The following is a 14193-nucleotide window of genomic DNA, read 5'->3' as shown; positions in this document are numbered from 1 at the left end:
ACAGTAGGCACAATCAACCAAAATAGAAATCCTCACCCTACAGACACTTGACCTGAAATAGGGGGCAACAGAGACCAGAAAAGGGAGGGGCTGACAGCAGGGATTTGGGATCAAGAGAGGTCCTGGCCTTAGGACTGATTGGTCCACACTCACCACTGTGTTGGAGTGTACCAGAGGGCAAGTGAGGAAGACCAGAGATGCAGTCAGGTTTGAGCAACAGTCAGGTCATTGAAGGTGAAAGGAGTTGGACGAAGGGCAGGCTTACTGGGCTGAATGAGGGCAGAGAGCCTGGAGGCTCGGGTAGGGCATCCACGCTTTCGCCGGAATATGTAGATACATCCTGGAAAGAGATGCTCTCTGAGATACATCCTGTAGCCCTATTTGCCATGAGACTTTCTGGCACCTTTTACTACTACTTTTTGCCAGGGGTGAGATACAATCCTAAATCCTTCACTCAACAAATCTTGAAGAAGACCGTGGGTGGTCCAGGTGACCAAGTGGGATGCTTCTGCTTCCTAGCGCCCCCTGAGGTTTCTGCTGGCCATTGGCTCTTGGCTTAACACTCCACGATTTAGGCAGTTCCCCATTAAACAGATGCCACTTTCAGCAACAGAACACAGCCCCTGGAGCCAGTTTCACAGGGGTGTTCTGAGGCCCAGTGAGGTGACATGAGCTGTGCTGGTGACGTAATGACACAAGCATGCAGAATCATGCTGCCGGGAGAGCAGGCAACAGCCAGACACAGCCACAAACTGGCTGGTAGCATCCCCACCTGGTGGCATCTGAGCCACATGTTGACATCACTCCCTCTGTGTGGAGGGGAAAGGATGACAGGACCCAACCCCAGGCAGGAGATTTTGGTGCCACTTCTCGGGGCAAGAATGTGGGAAATGGCAGGCCAGCCCTCTGGAGGAGGAACTGTGAAGGGCCTAGTGCCGCATGCCTCAGTTTCCTGCCTGGCTCTTCCGCAGAGGCCAGCTGGTGCATCTGAGCATGGCGCCTCAAGGCAGAGCTCCACAGTGTGCACTGGGGGAAGAGATGCAGAGCTTGTCTCCTCAGCCCACGTCTGTGCAGTCCTTTTGTGTTTTTCTAGCCAAGCAATCCCTTACACTGGTTCTAAGCCCTGTGACCTCTCTGCCCTCACTGCCAACTTTACTAAAATGTTCCAGCAGAGCTCCACTCGATAGAGAATATGGGTGAAGGAAACCCAGAAGAGTCGGTCCCACATGCTCTCCATCACTTTTACCTTCCTGCTCTGCCCCAGCTTTCTCATCCCCTTTTATCCCTTCACCTCCCTTGGTGTTTCGTCTTGCTTAGACCTGAAGTTCTGCGAGCGCTGTTAGCAGTGCCAAGCTTAGTGCAGTTCCTTGGGGTGAAAGCGTTGGTCCCACCCAAGACTCTGCAGCCAGCATGTGGTAGTAGCCACTGGGGGAGTTGTGCAGCCTCTGTGTAAAGATCTCTCCATCCCAAGTAGCACCCCTTAGCATGGTGCCCTTTACCATCTGTACCATATGAGTTGCAGAGAAAATGCTCCTTGAATAATTTCATGATTTAAAAAGGCAAAAAATACAAAGGGTTATTAAAAGGAAAAGCAAATCAGAAGCCGCAAAGGAAAATTTTAATAATATTTGAATCAAAACGTTCTCTAATTGCAGCTCCTGTACTGTTCTGAGTCTCCCCTTCACTCCTACCTCAAGCACTGTTCCGTAGGGGCTTTTGCTAACTTCCCTTTGCTTTTCCTGTTTCATTTCATCATCACTGTCTTGGGAGCATCTGCAGCACTGGGCCCTGTGAAACACATTCCACCCACAGGAGCTGCCCGCACCTTTCCCCAGGACAGGCACCTCAGGAGGATCGAGCGCACACAAAACGGAGCACAGCCTGCTCCAAGTGTGGGCACTGCCTGAGGGGACAAGTCACTGCAGGGGCGGAGCGAGGCCAGAGAAGGTGGCTCGGGAAGGGTCAGGACAGTTGTACAAATAGCAAGCCGACAGTGTAGACGTGGTGTCAGATGGGAGGCCTCAGAGGAGCGTGAGGGGGACAGAGATTCGAGCAGGGCTCATACGGGAGAGCAGTGTGAGACACATCCTGAGTGTGGACATCAGGTCAGCAGATCCACAGAGCCAGCAAGGAGGGGCCCATGTCATCAAGGGGTGAGAGCGGGCGGGTGGGAGACAGGACCGGGAGTCTGGCACCAGTACCGGCAGCACTGGGGAAGGTGAGAGAGGAGGTAGCAGGCAGCCTTGAGGATGGGGGAGTGGAGAGCACAGGCTTCCAAGGGAAGGCTGCTTTGCTCGGCAGGGCCATGCTGGAGCCTTGACCTAGCCAAGACATGGGGAGCCTTGAGCCCTGAGCCCTGGGGGTGGGGGAGAAGCAGCTTGTGCTACAGGGTGTGACCAGGGAAGCAAGAGGCAGCAGACAGAGCGGCTGCAATGTGGCAGTGAGGGGACGGGAGAAGTGGAACGGGGGGTACTCAGGGTACACAAATCTCACAAGGCAGGAGGGGCCGCCCAGGTAGCGAGCTGGCCAGGCCTGGGCTGGGGATGGTGCCCTCTGGTGATGGGAATTCACAGGGCCAAGCTCTGCCCTCACCTTCTTGCAGTAGCTACAGCAGCACCAAGTTGCACACAACAGATGTACAAAATGACACATTTTTCTGATAAAAGGTATACATATTTCCATTTACTGAGTAGAGAATGTTATTTTATGACTGAAATTTTTTGTTTTAATTTTAGAGACGGGGTCAGGCTGGAGTGCAACGATGTGATTATAGCTCACTGCAGCCTCAAACTCCTGGCTCAAGCCTCCCACCTCAGCCTCCCAAAGTGCTGAGGTTACAGGTCCGAGCCACTGTGCCCAGCCTGTTTCAGATTTTTAAAACAGCTATGTAGACATTACCTTAAAGGGCACAGGAATATACTTGGAGCTTAATAGGGATCAGAGCTGCACATCCCAGTCACGCCAATGGAGAGGCTTTACTGAACTTGGGGATTCAGCCCGGAACACTGCACCTCCCACAGCTGTAAACCTGCGTGTAGGCACAGGACTTTCCAGGTCCCCAGGCAGCGGCCTCAGCTGTCCACCCCTGGAGGATGTGGAAGACCCTCCTCCCCTACCTGAGGTGGAAGAAGTGAAGGCATTGACTGTTGCCACACAACACAGCAGGGACAGGGCACGCTCTCGCTCCTCTCAAATTCCTGAGTGCAGAGAGATGTGGCTGCTTTCTTTAAAACCTGTTAAACAGAACACATCTAAGAGCTTTCGTTTGTTTTCTTTGTAGAAGGGCTTGATTATGCATAGTAGTCTTAGAGAACATTCAAAGTGATTTGGAAGAGTGCTAATCAAAACACCACACTAACGAGCCCTTTTGTTTTTAATTTCCAGCTACTGATAGTCTTTATAAACTTTCTCTGCAAACCCTCAACGCAGACATTTTCTTAAAACAACGCCAGACCTCACCGACACCTGCCTCCCCGTCTCCCCCGGCTGCGCCCTGCCCCTTTGTGGCCCGGGGCAGCTACAGCAGCATCGTCAACAGCAGCTCCAGCAGGTAGGCCTGCTGCTTCCTTTCAGGTCCTCAGCTTGAAATGTGCCTAAAACCCGATGTCACACCCTTTAAATGGAAACACTTAGCGGCCACAGACCACTGTCTGGTGTTACTTCTGATGGCTGCCGGCTTGTGTGGGCCCTTTTACCTGGGGTCCACCCCCGCTTCCTGCTGCTGTGCCCAGCTCCAACAGTAACCTGGTTCCCATTCTAATCCATTCATTCTTACCACCCGTGGACCGAGAAATGCACCATTTAACTCACTAGAGCGATATTCTCATTGAGCCAATGAACATTTACTAATCCTTACATGAAGACCTAAAGGGGATTCCTGTGAGTTGGGAATATGGGTTTATGTGACACTAATTTTGGCCTTTGGACAATTTGGCTTAGGACTTAGAAGGGCAGGATCTGGTCCGAGACTGTTGTGCTGGGTGAGGTGCTGCAGTAGGGGATGTGTGCAGCCGGGAGGGCAGCCTCCTGACCACACAGACAGGATGCAGGAACCATGCTGTTCTCCGAGGCACAGAGCCTCACTCGTGTCCGCCTGCCACAGTGTAGCGCAAGCCTGATGGTCACGGATGGCACTCTCACCGTATGCCTCACCGTGGCGTGGGTTTCTGTGCATCGCATCACCGGCCAGCCTGTGGTCAGGTCCTCACCCCCGTTGCCCAAGAGGCAGTAACCACTGAGGCTGGGGGAGCCACTCGGCTTACGGGCCTTGCCACAGGAGCACCTCACCGTGTCCTGGCAGGGAAGGAGACTCCCTGAGGCCCAGCCCTTCCCAGTGTCGGGGCCTGCCCTCTGCATTTCCTGCCAAGTGGCTCTCTAGCGTTCTTCACAAAAGTGTGATCGAAGCCTCTGCCAGTCCCTAAATTGTGATCCCTGCCCTGGTCTCTTTCATAGTGATCTTTTGTTTTCTTACCTTTCTCCAGAAAGCCCTCTATCTCTTATCTGATTAAGCGGTCTGAGGCCCCAGAGCATGTGACATGAGGCTGAGCGATGCTCTGTGAGCTGCCCCGCTGCAGAGAAGCCCACTCAGGGCTCAGTCCTGCCAGCCCCACACCTCCCCGAGACAGGGCACTGCTGATGAGGAATGAGTTCTCTCTCTGCTTCTTTTTCAAGTGACCCTAAAATAAAGCAGCCAAATGGAAGCAAACACAAGTTGACAAAGGCAGCCTCGCTCCCGGGCAAGAACGGCAACCCCACTTTTGCTGCAGTTACGGCTGGCTATGACAAGAGCCCAGGTCAGTGGCTTTGCTTCAGAGACCTGCCACGCCAGGCGCCAGGCCTGGTGGAATAACCTCTGTCCTAATGTGCCTTCCATTGATTGAGCGTCCATTGTTACAGGTGGGAATGGCTTTGCTAAAGTTTCTTCAAACAAAACAGGTTTCTCCAGCAGCCTTGGCATTTCACATGCTCCTGTTGACAGCGATGGCTTGGACAGGTACGGTAGGCCGCCACTAACTGCTAGAAAGACGGAAGGCTTCTCAGGTCGGGCTAGCACCTTTTATCCATAAACGGGTTTCGGGGCATTCTTCCCCTAATTTACAAGGAGGCATTTGTCAGAAGTGGTCAAGTGCCTCTAAGAAATCATGTCTGCTGGGTGGAAGCAGAAAGCCGGCTGCGGTGCCTTCCCCAGGGGGTCCAGATAGAGAAAGGGGGCCCCCATGCCTGTCTCAGCCCAGCAGGCACACATGTTACACCTGTTTTCACTCTCCTCCATCTCCTGGTCTGTGGTAAGATGCGATCTGATCATTAAAAATAGAAGAGCAAAAGTGACTTGGGAGGGGGGAAATCTGGAGCAAATACTAGCCAATTTATAGTAAATCATTGACCACGCATCTTTCTTGAGCCAGGCTTGTTTTTTATGCAGCGGGTTTGGTGGCCTGTAGCAGTCACCTTGGTTGACTTTTCCAGATAAGCAACAATAGAGCTCCAATTTACCTACTTTGCACTAATAGGAAATGAGTCCTAGATTTGAAATAGTTTTTAAATAAATCTTCCAGTACCAAAAAGCAAACAGAAGGAAAAAAATGTCTGTTTCTCTGCAAAACACTTGCTTTGAACCGGGCTGTAAGCTAGTGATAGGGCATCCGGAGCTCTGGGGCTCCCTCCGATTCAACCCTTGTGGTAAGCAGCCATTGTTCAGCTCTTTCTTTTGTCTTTGTTTTTAATATTTGAGTACCCCTAGTTGAAGCAGTGTCTCCTGTTTGTGAAGCTGTGCACTATGGATCCGTTTGCACTAACCACCATACATTTTTGTGTGTTGCGTTTTCCTCTTGTAACATTTAGCTCGGGTTTGTGGAGTCCCGTCAGCAACCCAAGCAGCCCTGACTTCACTCCCCTCAATTCGTTCTCCGCCTTTGGAAACTCTTTTAATCTAACTGGTGGTGAGTGTTTAACACTAGATGTGTAACTAATAAGCCTGTGGACAGAGGAAGGGAGAGGAGGTGTGGTTTTGTGTGTTGGCGAACACAGCACAGCAGCACTGTGGAAGAGGCCCCGCAGGAAGCTCCCTGGGAAGGGTCCCCTCCCCTCCTCCTCCCTCACCCACACCAGCAACCCAAAGGGGCAGTGGACCAGGCTCGACACGGTGTGCGCGCACCAGTTGGTGTGAGTTCCATGGTGGCTATTGAAGGGCTTCACAGAAGGGTTCTGTTCTGAAATGGGACCCCTGAGCATGCCAGGGGTCCTCTTCTTGCTATCCAGAACTAGAGATCACCATGGAAGCTTCGCATTAGCTATCATGTGAGAGTGGGGAATGTTTGCATTTGGATGTCATCAGTGGCATATCAGCTCGTGCACTATGCGTTTGAGTTCTGGAGGACATTCCTGACCCTACTTCCTCTGGGCTGTGGTGGGGCTGGTGAAGTGGGTGTGGTGGCTCCAGGAGCAGTGGTGGGAGGTATGCCGTTGAGTGAAGCCCCATATGCCGTACTGATCATGGCAAAACCAAATATGGACTTGATGACTGTTGCTTTATTTCCAGAAGTTTTCAGCAAACTCGGATTATCTCGATCGTGCAATCAGGCCTCACAGAGGAGCTGGAACGAGTTTAACAGTGGCCCTTCATACCTTTGGGACTCGCCAGCGACAGATCCCAGTCCTTCCTGGCCAGCCAGTTCTGGCTCCCCGACCCACACAGCCACAGTGAGTACTTGGGGCTGGGGCCAGGGCCTGGCCCTGGCCCACTCACTCGCCATCTCCCATTGCTGTGACATGGATGGCACTGACATAGTTATAAACAACAAACAGCAGCCTCAGAGGGGTGGGTTAGTACTCTTATTGTCTCCATTGCTTTGTCTTCATATTCTGTCAAAATGACCGATCGATGTTCTTCAGAGCCATTACAATCAGGAAGTTTTAGGAAGAACAACCGAACAGCTATGGGGTTGGTCTCTGGAGTCCCTCCTAATAGATCAAGGGCATTTTCTGCCTCTTCCCAACCTGTAAATGGACCACAAGGGTGACCATAGGCCTGTGGCAGGTTCAGATGGTTGAGGGAAGCCTTCGGCATCTGTGCAATACAGCCACTGGGCACCCAGGAGCAAGCTAGATACTGCATTTACTTTGTTGCTGAGAAGCACCTGTCTCTTAGCTTAGATTTTCAAGAGTGCATTTGTTTGCTTCTTGGCTAAAGTCTTCTGCAAAGATCATGCTCCAAAAGAGTATTCTTGCCAAGGAAAATAATTAGTGGTTTTGGCTTCCACAAAATTATGACAGAAAAATATGACCCCACTGTGTTTGCCTCTTTGTTCTCAGAGAAACTAAACATGCAAGGTTTCGTAATAGATATTTCAACTTTACAGATTCCAAAGGTTGTCTTCATGGTAATTATTCAGCCTTCTGTTTTAAAACCACCTTAACCACTCTTTAAAAGAGAAGTCAGCAAACTTTCTTTTTTTTTTTTTTTGAGACGGAGTCTTGCTCTGTTGCCCAGGCTGGAGAGTGCAGTGGCGCGATCTTGGCTCACTACAAGCTCCGCCTCCTGGGTTCACGCCATTCTCCTGCCTCAGCCTCCCGAGTAGCTGGGACTACAGGTGCCTGCCACCACACCCAGCTAATTTTTTGTATTTTTAGTAGAGATGGGTTTTCACCGTGTTAGCCAGGATGGTCTCGATCTCCTGACCTCGTGATCCGCCCACCTCGGCCTCCCAAAGTGGGAGTCAGCAAACTTTCTATGAAGAGTCAGATAATAACTATTTGAGGCTCTGAAAGCCGTGCTTCACTGCTGCCATAGCAGTGCACAGGCTGATGGGCGCAGCTGTGTTCCAATACAACTGTCTTTACAAAAGTAGACAGAGCTGGATTTGGTCCACGGGCTGTCTTTTTTAAAATGTCACAACCAGCTGGCATGGTGGCTAATGCCTGTAATCCCAGCACTTTGGGAGGCTGAGGTGGGAAGATTACTTGAGCCCAGGAGTTTGAGGCTGCAGTGAGGCATGATCACACCAGTGCACTCCAGCCTGAGTGATGGAGCACGACCCTGTCTCCAAAAATCAGAACCATCTGCTCAAATACATATATATATATAACATTTGTTCTAAAGTAAACAAAGTAAGAGGAACGTGTGCCCCAGCCTCATCTTTTCTGTAGCCTTACCCCCTTAGCCCTTACCCACTTGACCCTCTGCCCGCCGGGCTCAGTGCTGGACACTTTGTTTTGTCACAGTCGGTCCTCGGTAACACCAGCGGCCTGTGGTCCACCACTCCATTCAGCAGCTCCATTTGGTCCAGCAACCTTAGCAGCGCCCTTCCCTTCACCACTCCAGCAAACACGCTGGCAAGCATCGGCCTCATGGGCACAGAAAACTCCCCTGCTCCTCACGCTCCCTCCACCTCCAGTCCAGCTGACGACTTGGGACAGACCTACAACCCGTGGCGGATATGGAGCCCCACGATTGGAAGAAGAAGCTCAGACCCTTGGTCTAATTCGCACTTTCCTCACGAGAATTAAATTAAGCAAAAAATGAACAAACATAGTGGGCCCTTGTCTAGATCATGATGTGCCAGTTTCTGAGACATCTTTTTAAGGCTCTTACTGCAGCTCCCCCTCCCCACCCTCCTCATCTTTGCAAAACAGACCCCAGCAGGGCAGGCTCAGACCACTCGCTTCTTTCAGATCTTTCTTGCAATTATGATAACATGGGATTTGCTGTTGTGCTTTTAGAGAAAAGTCTCGACTCAGCCACAAACTCTAATAAGACCTGTACATCTGAGAACCTTTCCCGTTACTGCGTTTTCACCACCTGTCTTCCCCATGCTTTATTTATCTGTATGAACACAGATTTGACATTACAGCTAAGGAAATAATTTGAGTTGATTCAGAAGTCCTGGCATGTGACAATTTTGTTAAATTACCAAGTTTGGTTTTTAATAATTTCTCAATATTATGTACCAAGATCTAATTTTAAAACTGTATGAGGACTTTGTGCTGAAAATACAGAGTATTTTTTTAAAGTAAGGCTGTCTTGGTTTCAAAGCAGATTACAGAAGTGTAAGTCAACTTAAGAACAGTGAATGAATGTAAAAACATTCAGTTGAGACCATATGCATTTTCTGTGCTGTTTGTACTTGAGGTATGTAACATTTGTATACCTGAACTTATTTTAAAGATGAACTGAAATGCACATAGCCAAGTCTTGAGATACAAGATTGAATGTGTATTTCTTAAAAATACAACTTTGTGTTGTACTTTGAAATAAATGATGCTTTTTTCAAAAGCCTTGACTTGTTTTGTGGTTTTTTTACACACAAGGTGTATTTATTAGGATTTTCTCACACCAGAGTAAACCACCTTATCCTTGCCTTACTCTGTGGAGCTGACAGGTTAAGACGGGGTTTGCTTTCTCGTTGCTGGAACTTCCTACAGTCTAAGGGAGTTCTGTGTGTTCCCCTGGCAATCGTGGAGGGTCCTTGATCGAAAACGACTTGAAAGCCTGTTTGTTTGGATTCATCCAGTAAGCATTTTCCCTCTGCCACTATCCTAAAAGGCCTCATAAAAAGCAGTAATTGCTACCATTTATTGAATACTGACTCTGTCAGGTACCTGGCTAACACTTTGGGATATGTTGGGTTACTCCATTATACTTGAGGAAGCTGGCTGGGCAGTGCTGGCTCAGAGGCCCCAGGTCAGGCTGACTGCAGATTCACATCGCACCCACTGTGCTGCCTTCCTTCTGGTCACAGTCACCATTCTCAGGAACAGTCTGTGTCCAGCTCACCACTGCATGTTCTAACACTGGCCAACCTTTACCAGCCTTCAGTCTGAGGAAGTTGTGTGATGAGAGGAAGACAGAAAAGGAGAGAAGCGGGGCACGGAAGGAAGACAGCAGGGACTCAGGGGCGGCCTGGGGGAGGGCTCTGGGGGCCACCTGTGGGAGCTCACCAGCAGCAACACAGTGTGCAGTGCCCCTTTGCTCCTTTGATTTCTAAACGGTGGCTTGGAGACAATGGGGGATGCCTTGGGCTATGGCACAGGGGCTGGGAGTACTAGAAACACCTATTTACCCACTGGTGTTGAAATGCTTCAGCAGTTTACCAGCTGATACAGCTATACCCCAAAGCCAGGCTGGATGGAAAGCAACCTGTGTGATACTGAGGAATGGAGCTACAGGTGGCAGTCACACAGGGTGCCATGTGGAAATACCAGCTGGGGCTGCTGGAAACGGAGCCTCGGTACAGACTGGAAATGACTTAGCCAAGCCTGTAAGGTGCAGTAGTAAAGGCTACACGTCTAAATTTTATTTTTTTCTTTTAACTAGAAGTGTGTTGACCCTTTTCCAATTTTAAGACTTTCAACTCCTCCACGGTCCCTGTTGAGTTCACACAGACACGAGGCGAGTCTCAGTATGCCACAACGCATCAGTTGGTTTAATCTTGCCTGTTCCAGCTTGCTTTTCTCATTGTCTTGTTTCCAGTCTGTGTTAAAGCCAGGCTTTGCTAGGTAACTAGGAGATGCTGCACATAAGTGTTCTGTTGGAGGCTAGTTACATCATGAAATCAAATCCATCCCCATGGAGATGGGAGTGATTTAGTCAAAATGTTATTTGGCGTGATTGTGAATCTGACCTTTTTCTCTGCTTTATACCAAAGCTCAGTAGAACAAGTCTCATTGTTTTTGCAACCTGTGATTTGTCCCTCGGGGACACCAGATTTCCTGTGCAACCAGAGCTGTGGTGTGTAGGCTGACATCAGGCCTTGTACAATGTTAGCAGCAGGGTTTCCTACGTGCACTTGCACGATCAGGACAAATTCAAGTCTTGGGATTCTCTTTCTACACCAAAGCAGATAATGAGGTGTAAAGCTCTGCATACAGGTGAGCTTCATATAAACCCTCACTTAAACCAAAGAAAAACTGGGCTGGGCGCGGGGGCTCACACCTGTAGTCCCAGCACCTTGGGAGGCCGAGGTGGGCAGATCAACTGAGGTCAGGTGTTCTAGACTACCCTGGCCAACATGGTGAAATCCCGTCTCTACTAAAAATACAAAAATTAGCTGGGGGTGGTGCTGCACACCTGTAATCCCAGCTACTCAGGAGGCTGAGGCAGGAGAATTACTTGAACCTAGGAGGCGGAGGTTGCAGTGAGCCAAGATCATACCACTGCACTCCAGCCTGGAGACAGACAGAGCAAGACTCCATCTCAAAAGATAAGAAAAAAACTGTATTGGCAGACTTTTCCTCACAAAGAGTATCTCAGGAATCGATTCTAAACTTGCTTCATCAGAACACTCACCTGAGACCCCCCGCCGCCCACACCAAACTCCTTTTTTAAGTTCTAATTTCACCCTATGAGCCTCACCAGCAGGCCTAAGAGAAACACTGTGTACTTGGGAGAAGATACAAACAAGGGTCTCTTCTGTTACTTGTGCTTTCCAAATAATTACTCTAAGGGTAGGTATTTGAGTGGCAACATATCCACCAAATCTGAAGATTTGACACAACTCAGTCTGTTTACAGTGAACACTTGTTGGCATGATAGTCGCTTTGTACTAGGCCAAGGTTAAACTTAAAATTACAGGTTGTATATAATTACATGAAATGATAATGGATGTCTTTATTTATTTTGAGACAGGGTCTTGCTCTGTCGCCCAGGCTGAAGTGCAGTGGCACAATCATAGGCTCACTGCAGCCCTGAACTTCCAGGCCCAAGCAGCTCTCCCACCTCAGTCTCCCAGGTAGCTGGGACAACAGACACGGACCACCACATCTGGCTAATTTTTTTTTTTATTTTTTATTTTTTGTTTTTTATAGGGACGAGGTCTTGCTTCATTGCCCCCTCTGGTCTCAAACTCCTGAGCGCAAGTGATCCTCCTGCCTCAGCCTCCCAAAGTGCTGGGATTACAAACGTGAGCTGCTACGCCCAGGTATCTTACATGTTTATATAAATATGTATAAACAAAGGTATAATCTTTTTTAAATGTTTTTTACCTAAACTGCATATCAAAGGAGTGAAACTAGAATTTGGATTTTTCATGACAACCTGAAATAATGTAAAGGATCAGAATCTCATTTAAGGGGGGAGGAGCCAAGATGGCCGAATAGGAACAGCTCCGGTCTACAGCTCCCAGCGCGAGCGACGCAGAAGACGGGTGATTTCTGCATTTCCATCTGAGGTACCGTGTTCATCTCACTAGGGAGTGCCAGACAGTGGGCACAGGTCAGTGGGTGAGCGCACCGTGCGCCAGCCGAAGCAGGGGCGAGGCATTGCCTCACTCGGGAAGCGCAAGGGGTCAGGGAGTTCCCTTTCCAGGGGTGACAGACGGCACCTGGAAAATTGGGCCACTCCCACCCGAATACTGTGCTTTTCCGACGGGCTTAGGAAACGGTGCCCCAGGAGAGTATAGCCCGCACCTGGCTCAGAGGGTCCTACGCCCACGGAGTCTCGCTGATTGCTAGCACAGCAGTCTGAGATCAAACAGCAAGTCGGCAGCGAGGCTGGGGGAGGGGCGCCCGCCATTGCCCAGGCTCCCTTAGGTAAACAAAGCAGCCCGGAAGCTTGAACTGGGTGGAGCCCACCACAGCTCAAGGAGGCCTGCCTGCCTCTGTAGGCTCCACCTCTGGGGGCAGGACACAGACAAACAAAAAGACAGCAGTAACCTCTGCAGACTTAAATGTCCCTGTCTGACAGCTGTGAGGAGAGCAGTGGTTCTCCCAGCACGCAGCTGGAGATCTGAGAACGGGCTGACTGCCTCCTCAAGTGGGTCCCTGACCCCTGACCCCCGAGCAGCCTAACTGGGAGGCACCCCCCAGCAGGGGCAGACTGACACCTCACACGGCCGGACAGGTACTCCAACAGACCTGCAGCTGAGGGTTCTGTCTGTTAGAAGGAAAACTAACAGAAAGGACATCCACACCAAAAACCCATCTGTACATCACCATCATCAAAGACCAAAAGTAGATAAAACCACAAAGATGGGGAAAAAACAGAGCAGAAAAACTGGAAACTCTAAAAACCAGAGTACCTCTCCTCCTCCAAAGGAACGCAGTTCCTCACCAGCAACGGAACAAAGCTGGACGGAGAATGACTTTGACGAGCTGAGAGAAGAAGGCTTCAGACGATCAAATTACTCCGAGCTACGGGAGGATATTCAAACCAAAGGCAAAGAAGTTGAAAACTTTGAAAAAAATTTAGAAGAATGTATAACTAGAATAACCAATACAGAGAAGTGCTTAAAGGAGCTGATGGAGCTGAAAACCAAGGCTCGAGAACTACGTGAAGAATGCAGAAGCCTCAGGAGCCGATGCGATCAAATGGAAGAAAGGGTATCAGCCCTGGAAGATGAAATGAATGAAATGAAGCGAGAAGGGAAGTTTAGAGAAAAAAGAATAAAAAGAAACGAGCAAAGCCTCCAAGAAATGTGGGACTATGTGAAAAGACCAAATCTACGTCTGATTGGTGTACCTGAAAGTGACGGGGAGAATGGAACCAAGTTGGAAAACACTCTGCAGGATATTATCCAGGAGAACTTCCCCAATCTAGCAAGGCAGGCCAACATTCAGATTCAGGAAATACAGAGAACGCCACAAAGATACTCCTCGAGAAGAGCAACTCCAAGACACATAATTGTCAGATTCACCAAAGTTGAAATGAAGGAAAAAATGTTAAGGGCAGCCAGAGAGAAAGGTCGGGTTACCATCAAAGGGAAGCCCATCAGACTAACAGCGGATCTCTCGGCAGAAACCCTACAAGCCAGAAGAGAGTGGGGACCAATATTCAACATTCTTAAAGAAAAGAATTTTCAACCCAGAATTTCATATCCTGCCAAACTAAGCTTCATAAGTGAAGGAGAAATAAAATACTTTACAGACAAGCAAATGCTGAGAGATTTTGTCACCACCAGGCCTGCCCTAAAAGAGCTCCTGAAGGAAGCGCTAAACATGGAAAGGCACAACCGGTACCAGCCACTGCAAAATCATACCGAAATGTAAAGAACATCGAGACTAGGAAGAGACTGCATCAACTAACGAGAAAAATATCCAGCTAACATCATAATGACAGGATCAAATTCACACATAACAATATTAACTTTAAATGTAAATGGACTAAATGCTCCAATTAAAAGACACAGACTGGCAAACTGGATAAAGACTCAAGACCCATCAGTGTGCTGTATTCAGGAAACCCATCTCACGTGCAGAGAC

The 14193-nt window shown here is 49.3% G+C and overlaps 1 protein-coding gene across 5 annotated transcripts in view; it reads left to right on the top strand.

Moving 5' to 3' along the window:
- TMEM131 (transmembrane protein 131) overlaps nt 1-9271 on the top strand; it is a 241713-nt gene extending 232442 nt beyond the window's left edge. For 4 of the 5 annotated variants that reach the window (XM_054474140.2, XM_054474142.2, XM_054474143.2 and 1 more), the window contains 6 exons: nt 3385-3550; nt 4672-4793; nt 4897-4993; nt 5842-5939; nt 6539-6699; nt 8221-9271. In XM_054474140.2, the coding sequence (XP_054330115.1) occupies nt 3385-3550; nt 4672-4793; nt 4897-4993; nt 5842-5939; nt 6539-6699; nt 8221-8505 (929 nt within the window). In that variant the 3' untranslated portion in view covers nt 8506-9271. The remainder of the gene's footprint in view (nt 1-3384; nt 3551-4671; nt 4794-4896; nt 4994-5841; nt 5940-6538; nt 6700-8220) is intronic. The other variant, XM_054474141.2, reaches the window with a different exon arrangement.
- The last annotated feature ends 4922 nt before the right edge of the window (nt 9272-14193 follow it).

Source organism: Pongo pygmaeus, chromosome 12 (assembly GCF_028885625.2).
Source record: "Pongo pygmaeus isolate AG05252 chromosome 12, NHGRI_mPonPyg2-v2.0_pri, whole genome shotgun sequence".
NCBI lineage: Eukaryota > Metazoa > Chordata > Mammalia > Primates > Hominidae > Pongo > Pongo pygmaeus.
This window is presented reverse-complemented; position numbering and strand designations above follow the sequence as displayed.